The sequence below is a fragment of the Balearica regulorum genome, chromosome 12 (genome assembly GCF_011004875.1).
Source record: "Balearica regulorum gibbericeps isolate bBalReg1 chromosome 12, bBalReg1.pri, whole genome shotgun sequence".
Classification (NCBI taxonomy): domain Eukaryota; kingdom Metazoa; phylum Chordata; class Aves; order Gruiformes; family Gruidae; genus Balearica; species Balearica regulorum.
Window position 1 is genome coordinate 13,510,908 of NC_046195.1, and position 13,454 is coordinate 13,524,361.

At 36.5% G+C, this 13,454-nt stretch overlaps 1 protein-coding gene across 1 annotated transcript in view; it reads left to right on the forward strand.

Annotated features, from left to right (window-relative positions):
• EFL1 (elongation factor like GTPase 1) overlaps nucleotides 1-13,454 on the forward strand; it is a 77,200-nt gene that overhangs the window by 50,693 nt on the left and 13,053 nt on the right. Inside the window, exons 17-18 of the mRNA XM_075764068.1 lie at nucleotides 2,360-2,507; nucleotides 7,874-8,871. Coding sequence (XP_075620183.1) covers nucleotides 2,360-2,507; nucleotides 7,874-8,871 — 1,146 coding nt within the window. The remainder of the gene's footprint in view (nucleotides 1-2,359; nucleotides 2,508-7,873; nucleotides 8,872-13,454) is intronic.

A 13,454-nucleotide genomic window follows, 5' to 3' on the forward strand; every position in this document is an offset into this window, starting at 1 on the left:
CAGCATAAAACAAACATGTATGTTGCCTAGAGGCCATACTTTGTTGTCCTTGTGAACTCTTCTAGCTGGCTAGCTCATGTCTCGGTAGGTGAGGATTTACAGAAGACCTTGTTGTGCCCTTTGTGGTCAGACTTAGCTGTTCCACAAGTAAGACAGTACATGATGCTAAAGGTTCACTATTCCTTTACTGTGAAGGTAAGTATATCTTCGGGTTTTTCACTTCTGCTGGCATTCTTTTAAGCTGCATCATTAAGCTCGTGGTACAGATTTGCAGTACTGCTTCTAGTTGATTCTCCCCCAATCAGAGAGTAGTATATCTGGCTATATTTGAATTTTAGCCCTATTTCCATTTGTTGTTGTAGTGTTGTTAGAACCAAGATATCCAGCTTTCTTTTCACTTACAAAATATTCTTAACACTAAGATTCCGTGATTTTTTAGAAAGTGATTGGACAGCAGCTATTTGTCCTGTCCGTTTGAATAACGAATAGTCATATATTGTCCATCCTGCATTTGTTAAATCAGTTTTGAAGGTATTGGAAATTACTGGTTCTACTGAGTGTAGTATTAAGTTAAAAATGTTAAAGGAATGTAATTCTAGAACTACAATTTTTTGAGTAATTTTTTTTTTCCTTAAGAAAATGAAGTTGTATCATTCTTACACTATTGCTTAATTTTTTCTCCCTCTGAATCTATGGTTTGAACTGAATTTGTTAGTGACAGATAGCTACACGTAGAAAAGTTTCCTGAAAATCAGCTGCTGCTTGTAATAACAGGAAGACAAGCAAAATTTGGCCATTGCAGGCTCAGCTTGAAAGCAGTCAATTGTCCAGTGAGTTGCGTATAGTCTTGTGGTGGCCTAGGACATTGTCACATACGGGTGCCTTGGATTTCCACAGTGAACCTACTTCAAAACTGCATCTGCTTATTTGGAAAAATTACTCAAGTAAATACAAATTATTTCCCTGTATTTTACCAAATTACCGCATGTCTTCACATTCATGCCAAAATCTTCCTGTATGGTTACTGTAAGCTTTAAAAGAAAAAAGAATAAATATCTACTCGTCCCTCTCAGTGGGCTTAAATGCAGGAGACAAGGTTGAAAGTCTGTGTTCAACTGTGTTGGCCATGTGAATTAACACTGTGTTTTTTCCACTTTTTGTTTATTTTCATGTCTAGTTTTCAAGGGTACTTTTCTATTATACCCTTACAAGCTTAGCATTAAATATACAATATTGTATTTCTTTTACTAGTCTCCAAGAGAATGACAAGTTGAATGTCACTCTTCCTTCTGATTATGAATATGCATTCCTGGAAAGCCTGTGGGTATACTTTATATAACATAAGAAAAAGGAATCATAATTAATTTTTTAATTGTATTAATTATGAAAGGCTGCTGATGTGAGGTGTTTATGCATAGCTTTGATGTAATCTAGCCAAATTTGACTCCGCTGTGGTTGTTCATTTTCCATTGACTTTAAGGCAACTCTTTTTAAACACCTTCATTTTAGGGACAGCTGTGTTATGTTTCACTGAGAAGCTCTCACATTCCTCATTTTTCCTCTTTTCAGGTTGTAATAGCCTTAAAGCTTTTCAGTGGCTTCCAGCTAGTTTAAATCCTTCCTGTGCTTCATTCACTCTTATGCCTTCTAATTAATCCATATGGAATTGTTTTTGCTTTTATTTTAGTAAAGTTAATATGTTATTATTTATGTCTTTGGAGCATTTTAAGCATTAGCAATTACAGGTTGCTACACTTAGCCATGAAAGATTGCAAAGAAATACAATTACTTACTGAAAGATGACTTTATGCAGTTGTAATAAATAAGAAAGGTTACATCTCTTGATAATTTGTGAAAATGAGGAGTGAAATACTGAAATTTTTAATCACTTCATATTGATAACATTGAAGTTTTTTATTGGTTGTGAGCTGTATCTGTAGTTAATTGTCTATAGGAAGCAATATAACATAATCATAGTCAATAGCTAGCTTGGTATACTAAACCTGTTGTAAAACTATGTAAAACAAAAATGTGCAATCCATTCAAATGTGTACCATGGTTATGATTGTATAATGTGAATTTTATCATCAGTACATAAATCTTTGGTGACAAATTATGAGTAGAGTTTACGTCTTCAGTTGCTGCTCTTAAACCATACCACTCTTTATGACTCATAAGCTGAAATTTGCCCACAGAAAGACCTCAGAACTTAGCTGAAAGTTTTTGAGTATTCCTAAAAAAATGTATTTGTGTTTAGACTTCCATAAAAATGAGTGTTACTCTTTCTCTTTTTAAGTATATACTACTTCATATATTCCTTCTTCAGTATTTCTTTGTTAATAATACCATATTTTGCCAGGTGATATGCCTCAGCTGGTCAGAGGAATGAAGCTTTTAAACCAAGCTGATCCGTGTGTCCAAGTTTTAATCCAGGAGACAGGAGAGCATGTGCTAGTGACAGCAGGAGAAGTTCATCTTCAGCGTTGCTTGGATGACCTGAAAGAAAGGTTAGAGGGGCAAGGAGGAAGAAATATTTTTGGTTCAATAGATGTCTGTTGTTTTTCTTTGTCAGATGCATATCTTTGACTTATATTTTGGTAAAATAGAAGCTTCGTCCACCAACAGATTTTACCATTGGATCATAAATATACCTTTCTGTAGCTATAAAATTACCTGCAGTTGGTCAGAAGCCACTAGCTCATTACTTTCATACAATTTGTATACCTTTTGGGCATTTTCTAGAAATGATAAATTGCAATAGGTTCAAGAGTCCAATTAAGAATGTAACGTACCATTTGTACAAAATAAAAACTGTGAGGGGAATCATGTCTGATAAATGAACTCTCAAAAATTAGAAAGCAACAAGACCATAATTGTATGTGCACACTCTATCCTGTTCTTTGCTCTTCGCATTGCTTTTTTTTTTTAAGTGTTAATCTCTTCTCTTACTCATGAGCAGTATTTTCTGCAAGTATGAATGCATGCATTTAGTATCTTCTAATGTTTCTTCAAATGGTAGAAGAATAGTTGTCTGACCCAGTCGTTTCCTATAACTTAATTTACTAAAAAAATTCTGATACTTCTGTCCTCATGCATTTACTGTCATTTTCTAAATCAAAAAGCAAACCTGATGATGGATTGTCAAATGTCTGTCTTACTGTGCTCATATTCATTCCAGTTAATATTAGACAGCAATCACTTATGGAAGTTAGACTGGATCACTTGTAAAATTGGATGTATGTTTTAATGGTTATCCTCATTGCAGCTTAGTGCAACACATATTTACTGCTTTTAAAAACAGTATTATTTATTGATACGCATCACTTGAATGTAATGTGTTAAATAGAGCAAAACTGGTTGTACCAGCTGCAGTTTGCATAGCAAGATGCATAAACACCTTTATTATTGGCATTGGTCAAAATTTGAAAAAAAAAAAAAAGCTATGTGATGGGGAAATAGGGTTATAGTGAGCAGCTAGTAGCAGTCTTTATATTTAGATTCCTGACCTTTGCTTTTGTAAACATAATTTTGGCTTTTTTCGGAGTAGTCCTATAATTTGGCTTTAACTGTAAACTGTCAGGAGGGACTATGTTGCGTCCCTTACTTGTATCCCTCAAGAAGACATTGTCAGTGTGTCAAACTACCAAAGCACATCAACGCTTTGTGCTTGTAGCATCGTGAGCAGAAACAACAAACACCGGGAGGCAGAGACTTGCAGGGCTCCTGCCATTGACCCACTTGGACTTGACACATGGTTCGTGATGCCTTTTTTCTCACTTGTGTACCAGCTCCCAAAAGGAGTTGGGAACAAGTGTGTTTACTAGCTCATGCTCCTTCCAGCCATCTCTGAGAACTTAGTGTATCTTAGCTGCCATCCCTTACATACTAGATCATGGGATAAGAACTGTCCCTTACTTCTGTCCCCATTTTGTGGAAGGAAAAGTGAAGATCCCTGTCTTGCACCATTCCTCTTGGATTCCACGTGAGCTCTGACAGTGGTAAACTTGCTTCAGTTAATGATTAAAATGTGGAGAGGTAAAGCTGTGGGCTGAAATGTTAGTTATATTAGCTCTCTGTGTGTTTCTATACAAATGTTTAACTTTTATGCACACATAGTTTGGAATAGCAAATTGTGAACTAGGGATTGAGACAGCATGTAATACTCTTAAAGTGTGACCCACAAGGTTTTCCCCAAAAATATTGGGAAAGGTTATTCTAAGTGCTTAAGTCACACTTAAAGTAGTGGGGCAGGATTCTGATCTGGTCATCATCATCATTGTATCAACTGGGTTTTGAAGAGTTGCCATTTTTTGAATAATTACAGAAATAATTACAGGAGGTTCTGCTGAGTTGAAACTACACTGAATTGTCTTTCTCAAGATTTTAATCGAACTTTTTCAAAGGCACGTATTTAATTTTAGCTTCCCCAGTGTGTATTTAGAAAATTATGTTCAAGTGATACTTATTGTCAAGATCTGAAGAGATATGGAAACAAATAAAAGATCAGTCATCCGTGTTTATCTAAATGATTAACTGAGGATGTTCTGCTTAATTTCCCTAAATTTATTTTTATTTTTTCTTCCCAATTAGCTCTTTTCGAATAGAGTACTAAATTGGACCTTTTTATTTTAAACATTTTCTGCATTTTACAATAGAATTTTTTAGAACTTTCTGTCCAAAGACTATTGCAAATACTAAGCATAAGGGGATTTGTTTCAGAATGAGAAACAAAGATGAGAAAGAAGATGGTGGGGGTAGTGTGTGTGGGTTTTGTTTGTTTATTTAGTATAATATACAAGTGCATGAAAAACTGCAAAAAAGATAGATCTCCTGGTTTGGAGTCCCATGGAAATAAAACTTAAAATTACTTTTGCTTTTCCTCTGCAACTTTTTTCTCACTGCCAAAATTTACCAGAACTTAGAAAATTTTGTTTACTCCTTTTGTTGTCATTTAATGAACTTACTTAGACCTCATGAGTGGTTAAGAATGATACACAACTCTGAACTTTGAGTCTGTCAGATAAATAAAATAAATCATTCTTCCTTTTTCCTTGTCATCACTCACAACATTTGATATGCCAAAAATGCTCCAGCTGACTTTAAAGCATCACTTTATATCATGAAACTGTTATAATAATGGTTATCAGTCCAAAGGACAAAATTATTTCTGTGAACTTAATAATGCTGGTTGCCTGAGTAAAGGAGGGCTTCACTTCCATTTCCTGCGTAATAACCCTGGCAGTTTTTATTTAATGCTTAGTTGCAAGAAAAATCCAGACACAATCCTAGCTTGAGATTTTTTTTCTTCAAGCTGCACTTTTCTTGGAGTTTAGACTAATAGCTTCTAAAATAATCTGGTTTAGAGCAATTTTTGATGCAATGAATTGTAGCTCATATGAAGGTTTAGTACAAAGTTTAATATAAGTTTAATAACGTTGCTTTAGAACTCCTAGGTCCGTGTAGTCCACAGCACAAAAGACATAGCCTTTGGTTGTTTCTCACTGCTCAAATTATATAGATTAAAACTGATGAGTTCCTTTGTGCTGTGTTTACTTGGATATCAGTACCTATGATTTCAGGTGGCGGTAGTTGTGGTGGTTTTATTGTAGGCAGCTGTTCAGCTACTAGCTTTTAGCTGTAGGTACTACTAATTAGAACTGAGGCTTATGGCAGAGTGGTGGCTATTCTAAAACTGATTACAAGCAAAATATTTCAGCTTTAGAATGAGATAGAGCTTTAGTATGAGTGCTCCTGAATGTCATTGTATTTGCCTCACAGATGTCCATGCAATCATGTAATTCATACTTTAAGTCATGCATACTGCAGTATGATTTTCATTAATTTTATTTTTGAATGTAAACTATAGCAGCATGAAAATAAATGTAACTGCTCCTGATTTACAGGGATCGGTGACTTATCCTTATCCAAACCCTAACTTTCTATTTGTGTAAAATAGTTCTATATAAACATTCATTAGCAGGAATGTAGTATAAATAAAGGTAGATAACATCTGGGCTTAAGTATTTTTATTTCCAACACAGGTTTTCTTCACTGTGTAGGGTATTTCCCAACTTAGCTTAAAATAAAAAAGAAACTTTTTAGGTTGTATCTTTCAACTCTTAACCCAAAATAATTCCTTTAAAAATTGCTAGTATGCTTGCAAAGCAGACTATAGATTAGTTATAGTTAAACAGACTGAACTACATTGGTAAGATTTTTTCCTTTCTTTTAGTGTGGAAAAAGACCAAAATCTTCACCTACTGTGTCATACCCCATTTTACTTTGTGCTTTCTGTGGTCCTTTAAAGGTGAAGATTGAATTTAACTTTTCTTAATTAGTCCAAAAATAAGATGAATCCACAGCATTAAAAATGTGTTTGTTTTCTTCTTTTAAGAAGTTTTATTATCTTTGAGAATCTTCCAATATAAACTCTTCTAACAAACTGAAAAGTGGTTAATGATCTGAAATAATAGGGTTTTCTGGTATAGAATTGATGGTTTAATTTTTGTCTGTAGTTAATGGTCAATTTATTTTAATTATCTCCCATAGTTTGTGTATGTTTTAATTTTGTATTAAGCTGTACTCATGTAAATAACTTTATTTAAAAAAAAAATCACTTAATTTTCTTTGAAGTGACTACAATATAAAGCTACGTGGGATGTATGAGGGAGAGGGCTTGTGTTTTGCTTTATAGCAGAGAAAAGGCTGCTACTACTGACAGATCTATACATGAAATAATTATCTGGCATAATTCTATAATGAATGTGTCCATATGGTGATAGTCAGGAGTAGCTATTTCACTTGAAATTTGTTCCCTTCCTCAAGCCAATTTAAAGGCATTCCAATGTAGGCAGTCATTGATTTCTACCTTCAGAACAGTGCTTTGTATATTTACATTTGTTACAAGATCAGAGTTCAGGATGATCCTTCAGGTTTGTAAGGAGAACAGTGGTTAAGGCTTCCACTAGCTAATCACAATAGAAGTCATTAGGGGCTTTTTTTATCCCTACATTAGTCCTCCTTCTGCTTCTGTGTTGCAAGTACTAGTTCCATGCGCAGATTTGAGTCTGCTGAAACACAAGTATGAAGAAAATGGGAGTATCGGCTCTCCAAGTGCTCCTAGCTGCAGAGAGAGTATTTGATCTGAACCCACAAAATTTTAGAATCTTGTGGCTCCACACTCCTTTACAGGAGCCTGTTCAGCTTACCCAGTGCTTAATCTTTTCAGAACATCTCACTGTAGAACAGCTGTGTACTGGTTCAAAAAGGGTGCCCATCTTGCTCAGTATCATGTCTCCAGCAGTGTGGCCTAGAGCAAATGTCTGGGGAACAGTAAAACCAAAGTAACCATAATGCTTTCCTGGGCCTTAATCATTTTCAGTTCAGGGCCTGTTGTGATTTGGTTATGAGTTAATCCTGATCAGTCTTCCCCATGTCCCTCACAATTTTGTAGACCTCTGTTGTATCCTAGAAACATATGAAAGCTACTTGTCCTTTCATACCTTTGATCATCCTTATTCTCATTTTCTTCTAGTTCTATGGTATCTTATTTGAGGAGAGAGAACAACAGCACATAGTTGCCAAGATCTGGGTGAACCAGAGATTTACATGGAGGCACAGCAATGTTTTTATTTTTTTCAGTTCCTTTCCAAATCTTTCTGAAGATATAAGAGGCAATGTTTCTTTTTTGTAGTATATAACGCTTTTAAGAGTTTGAGTTTCAAGTGCATTATCTAGGAATCTGTGTTGCAATCAGATTGATTCATGAACATATATGTTCCATGTTAAGGCCATTGCCCTACCTCCTTCCCCCACCCCAAGTTTAAAAGTATTTTTTTAAATTTTAAACTAATTTTTAAACCTTATTTTACAGGTTTGCAAAGGTACAGATTAGTGTATCAGCACCTATTATACCATTCCGAGAGACAATAACAAGACCTCCAAAAGTTGATATGGTGAATGAAGAAATAGGAAAACAGCAGAAAGTTGCTGTCATACACCAAATGAAAGAGGACCAAAATAAAATTCCTGAAGGAATTCAGGTTAATTCAGATGGGCTTGTTACAATATCTACTCCAAATAAGCAAGCTACTCTCAGCGTAAGAGCAACACCACTTCCTGAGGAGGTAACTCGACTTCTTGAAGAAAACAGTGACTTAATTCGAACGATGGAGCAACTCAACACATCTCTGAATGAAGATAAAAAAACCCATGAGATAAATCAGAAGACTCTTGATAGGATCAAGGAATTCAAACAAAAGTTGGAGCAAAATCTGCAGGGAAGAAAGTGGAGAAATGCTGTTGATCAAATCTGGTCGTTTGGACCACGGAAGTGTGGGCCTAATATTTTGTTATATAATTTTGAGGGCTATAGAAGGTCTGTGTGGCAGTGCCTTGGGAATGCTATGAAAGAAGTAAGTAAATACAGAGACTTTGACAACAGCATAGTAAGTGGATTTCAGCTGGCTACACTTTCAGGTCCCATGTGTGAAGAACCCCTAATGGGTGTTTGTTTTACAGTAGAAAGATGGGAAATGAATAAATTTGGAGAGACGCTGTCAACTAGTAATCAGGATTCAGGGGAATGTGATGCCATAGAAGTTAAACAAGATACTACTCTAACAAGCAGTTGCACTGATGAAGTTAGCAGTGTGAATGAACACCAGGACAGCAGTCAAAGCATTCCAAAATCACCTGAGAAAAACTGTAAACACAAAGGAGAAGTTTTACTTGCAGATTGTTATGGTCCCTTCTCTGGACAACTGATTGCCACCATGAAGGAAGCTTGTCGTTACGCTTTGCAAGCAAAACCACAGAGGCTTATGGCAGCAATGTACACATGTGAAATTATGGCTACTGCAGAAGTTTTAGGTAAGGCAGACACAATAAACCTTTGTCAAGAATTTTCTTTCTGAGTTCCAAGGTGAGATTTTATAAATTAGACTGAATCAGAAAGTATAACTTGATTAAAAGTTCTTTCAGAAGTTTTTTATAGTTCTCCAGTAGATTTGTAGAATGACTCTCTGCCTGTAGTATTTAGACTGTTGTGAATGAAAATTGAAAATTCTTCTTGCTTATCTGAAACATGCACAAATAACAATGCTACACTTTTTTGGAAGTACAAGATACGAAATGTCAATATTGTGCCTCATAATTAAGCATTAGTTCCACGAAGAGATGAGGAAACCTATGCTGTTTGTAAAATCAGTGCAGAATCTGTTAATGCCATTTCAACATGCTTTAGGTTAATGTAATAATCAATATGGAAGCAAAATCTGGAAAAAGAGAGAATCTTGAATTATTGTTACAGTCCAGTTGGTAGGGTGTTTTTTTTTAGCAGCATCTGCATACTTCTGGTATGCAAGTTGCTCGCTTTGCAATCCCAGTGCACACCAAATTTGTCACTTATATTACGTTTCCACTTAACACTTACTTAAACTTGTTTCTATGACCTACTTATAACACCTCTTAACTTACCCTAATATTTGTTTTCCATAGGAGTTGCTTGCATGCTGAATCTGATCCAATGCACCAAGATTTTCTTTAAAACTCATTTCCATTGCATTTAAGCTATCAGCAAATTTACTTTGACTGTACTACTCATGACAGAAATTATAGTATAATCCCACATAGAGTAATTAAAGATTTGGTTATTTGTTGTAAAAATCTCAGCTGTTATGCACACAAGCGTAATGATAGCAGCAATACAAAACAAATTGGTCTGAAGAGCAAAACTTACAATTGTATGTAGTGAAAAGAAATGCCTTTGAAAGAGTAATTGTTTTGTACAGATGCATGATCCTGTTCTTTTCTGGAGGTACTCTTTAGTAGGCCTGACAGGGTGTCCTGTGTTAAGCTTATTAGCACGTTACCTTAAGCTACCATTTACTATGACATAGAACTTTTGCATTTTTGAACAATCTTTAACTATTTTTTAACGTGTAAGAAAGCCTATCAAAATTAGACTTTGTAGTCTTACACATTACTGCTCCAGGAGCACATTAGCACAGTGCTTCTGAATCTCTACATCAAACTATAAGCAAGATACTAATTTTCAAGCAACAAAACCACTGTATAAATTTGCTGTTTCTGAAAATGCCCACTACCAAAAAAGCACAGTTCATTGCATCATTAAGTGGTTTGGGTTAGAAGGGACCTTAAAGATCATCTAGTTCCACCTCCCACCCCCCACCATGGGAAGGACACCCTCCACTAGACCACATTGCCCAAAGCCCCATCCAACCTGGTCTTAAATACTTCCAGGGATGGGGCCTCCACAACCTCTCTGGGCAACCCGGTCCAGTGCCTCACCACCCTCACAGAGAAGAATTTCTTCCTAATATCTAATCTAAATCTACCCTCATTTAGTTTAAAGCCATTACCCCTTGTCCTATCACTCCATGCCCTTGTAAACAGTCCTTCTCCAGCATTCTTGTGGGCCCCTTCAGGTACTGGAAGGGTGCTATAAAGTCTCCCAAGAGCCTTCTCTTCTCCAGGCTGAACAACCCCAACTCTCTCAGCCTGTCCTCATAGGAGAGATGCTCCAGCCCTCTGATCATCTTCCTGGCCTCCTCTGGACTTGCTCCAACAGCTCCATGTCTTTCTTGTACCCCAGAGCTGGGTGCAGTACTCCTGGTGGGATCTTATGAGAGCAGAGTAGAGGGCAAGAAGGAAGAATCCCCTCCCTCAACCTGCTCGCCACGCTGCTTTTGATGCAGCCCAGGACATAGTTGACACTCTGGGCTGTGAGTGTGCGTTGCCAGCTCATGTTGAACCTATTGTCCACCAACAGCCCCAGTCTTTCACATCAGAACTGCTCTCAATCCATTCTCCGCCCAGCCTGTAGTTGTGCTTGGGATGGCCCCAACCTATATGCAGGACCTTGCACTTGGCCTTGTTGAACTTCATGCGGTTTGCACAGGCCCATCTTTCAAGCCTGTCAAGGTCCCTCTGGATGGCATCCCTTCCCTCCAGCATGTCAACCACACCACACAGCTTGGTGTCATTGGCAAACTTGCTGAGGATGCACTCAATCCCACTGCCCATGTTGCCAACAAAGTTGTTAAACAGCGCTGATCCCAATACCGACCCCTGAGGAACACCACTTGTCACCGGCCTCACTTGGACATCAAGCTGTTGACTGCAACTCTGAGTGCAACCATCCAACCAACTCCTTATCCATGATTGTTTATAGTGATGTAATTAATGTGCATTGGCTCATCAGTTGTACCATAAAACCAAATGGAAACATGGTTTTCTAATGCCTTTTTTTTTTTAATGAGTGTAATTTAGGACTTGGAGATGTAAGCAAATTAGTCCAGTCTAATGAATGTGAGTTGGGTGGTAATAACCTTGGACATGCACTTACTTCATTACAAATTAATGGATTTAATTTTTATTTTGGAAGTTTAAGCTAATAAATTGCATCCTTATTAGGGGAAGTGAAGAACATGTATGCTGTCCTTAAGACTTGGCAGTTAACGTGATAAACAACTGGCTTCGGTAACTTTAATTCTTTCCGTTGGTTTTCCATATATTGATACCCAATTGAGTTTAATATATCTTCATATTATTTGCTTCTTTCTAAGATGTTAGCTTCTGAGGAAGCTGGTTCTTTTATGTTCGTTGTCTCAGTATATAAAGCTTTTTCCATCAGACTCTTCTGACAGTGAAAATAAACTGAATAGAAGCTGAGGAGAGGAGTAGGGTGAGGAACACGGAAATGTGTTGCAAGCTTGTACATGTCCAGCGTCTTGGGTTTAGACTTGGATCCTGCATACACCATGATTCCCAGTAGGTTGTACTTTGAGCATTTCATTTCTACACTTGATTTGCTGCAACAATCCATTTTTACACGTTCTTGCTTTATGGAAGTTCTGTGTAAACTTCCAAAAGCTGAAGAATGTTCTGAACTAGTATCGCATGTTTAATTATTATTAGGATTTGCCTGTTGATGCCTTTTGAGCTCTTCTTGCCTTCTCTCTTTTGTATTCTGGAGGCTGAAAGCTAGACTGTCTTTTCGTTGTGCTGATGTCAGCGAAACTTAGTTGGGAAGGGACTTTACCAGACCTTCTTGTAGCTTTTGGTTTTGATTTTTGATTTTTTTTTTTTAAATAAAGTTATCAAAATTTTAAATCACAGCATTTTAGGGGCAATTCATATCAGTTCATAGTATTATCTCTGGCTCAGTTGTGTAAGTGAAAACATGCAGAATCCAAAACAGAAGAGCAGCTCCTCCTTCCCTGTTTGCTAAGTTCATAGTGACATCTAGGCTCTTGTCAGTGGTGATCCTGTTGTCCTTCCACAGTATTTCCTTCCAGTATGAAGCTTATTTTTTTTTTAATGTTCAGCATTTTCACTTGACGTACTGAGTATCGTGAACAGGACTTGAATATTTTAAGGAGTCTGTTATGCACAGACTTGCTCTGTACGTTGGTATCATGTTTTCAGAATAACTGTTTTTACTATTTTGAATAGGAAGATCTTACAGTATTTCTCAGTGATTGATGCTGCTAAATCCATTCAACTAATTATTGTATAGAGGTAGAACCAGTATTTCTTCAGTATACTGCAGATGGCCATAGTGGTAAAACTGAAGACCTTATGTAGCTTCTTTGTGATAACATTAACTGAGATAATACTCCAGAATGCTTGGTTGAAATACATGTAGCTAGAAACCATTTAGTAAGCTATAAATTGTCTTCTGGCTTTTATGTTTTCAGAGAATAATCTCCAGTGAACTATGGCCATAAAATACATGCATCTAAAGTGCTTTGTGATAAATGTTACCTTACTTATCTCATTAATATGCATGCAGTTTTCTAAGTCCTACTTAAAACAATTAGTAAAATAAATATTTTTAATTCTAACATTAATAACCCATAAAGTGGTTTTGAACTTACTTGTTTTAACAAATGGTTTTAATATATACTATGTGGTACGTATGCAGTATATGTACAGCGACCATGATGTGATGCTCTTTTGCAATGTGTATGTTTAAGCCTGCATTTTAAAGCAGTTACTGAATTGTGAGCTGTGCTGTGATATGACCCTTTCATATCTGAGAATTTTCTGGACTCACTGAAATTTCCATAGACCTGAAATTGCTTAGTTATGTTAATGAAGGCATGGCAAACTCAGTGACTTATCTTCAGAATAAGTTTTAAATATAGACTCTTAAGTATTTCCTCAATTTCTTCATGAGCAATAAGAAGATTATTGTGCATAGTAAAGGTGAAGCTCAGTCAGAGGAAGAGAGAGGAGGTCCTGGTAAGGGCACAAGCAGATAAAATTATCAGTGATGGTAGAAAGAACCCACATTTTATTGGAGAACTATAAACTCTGAAATGACTGGTGCTGGACTGATGCTTCATTACCTGCATCGGACAGGAAGATTTAACTGTACTAGCTGTGTGCTTGTGCTGAATTTCCTGAACAAGAACCAGATTCTGTAT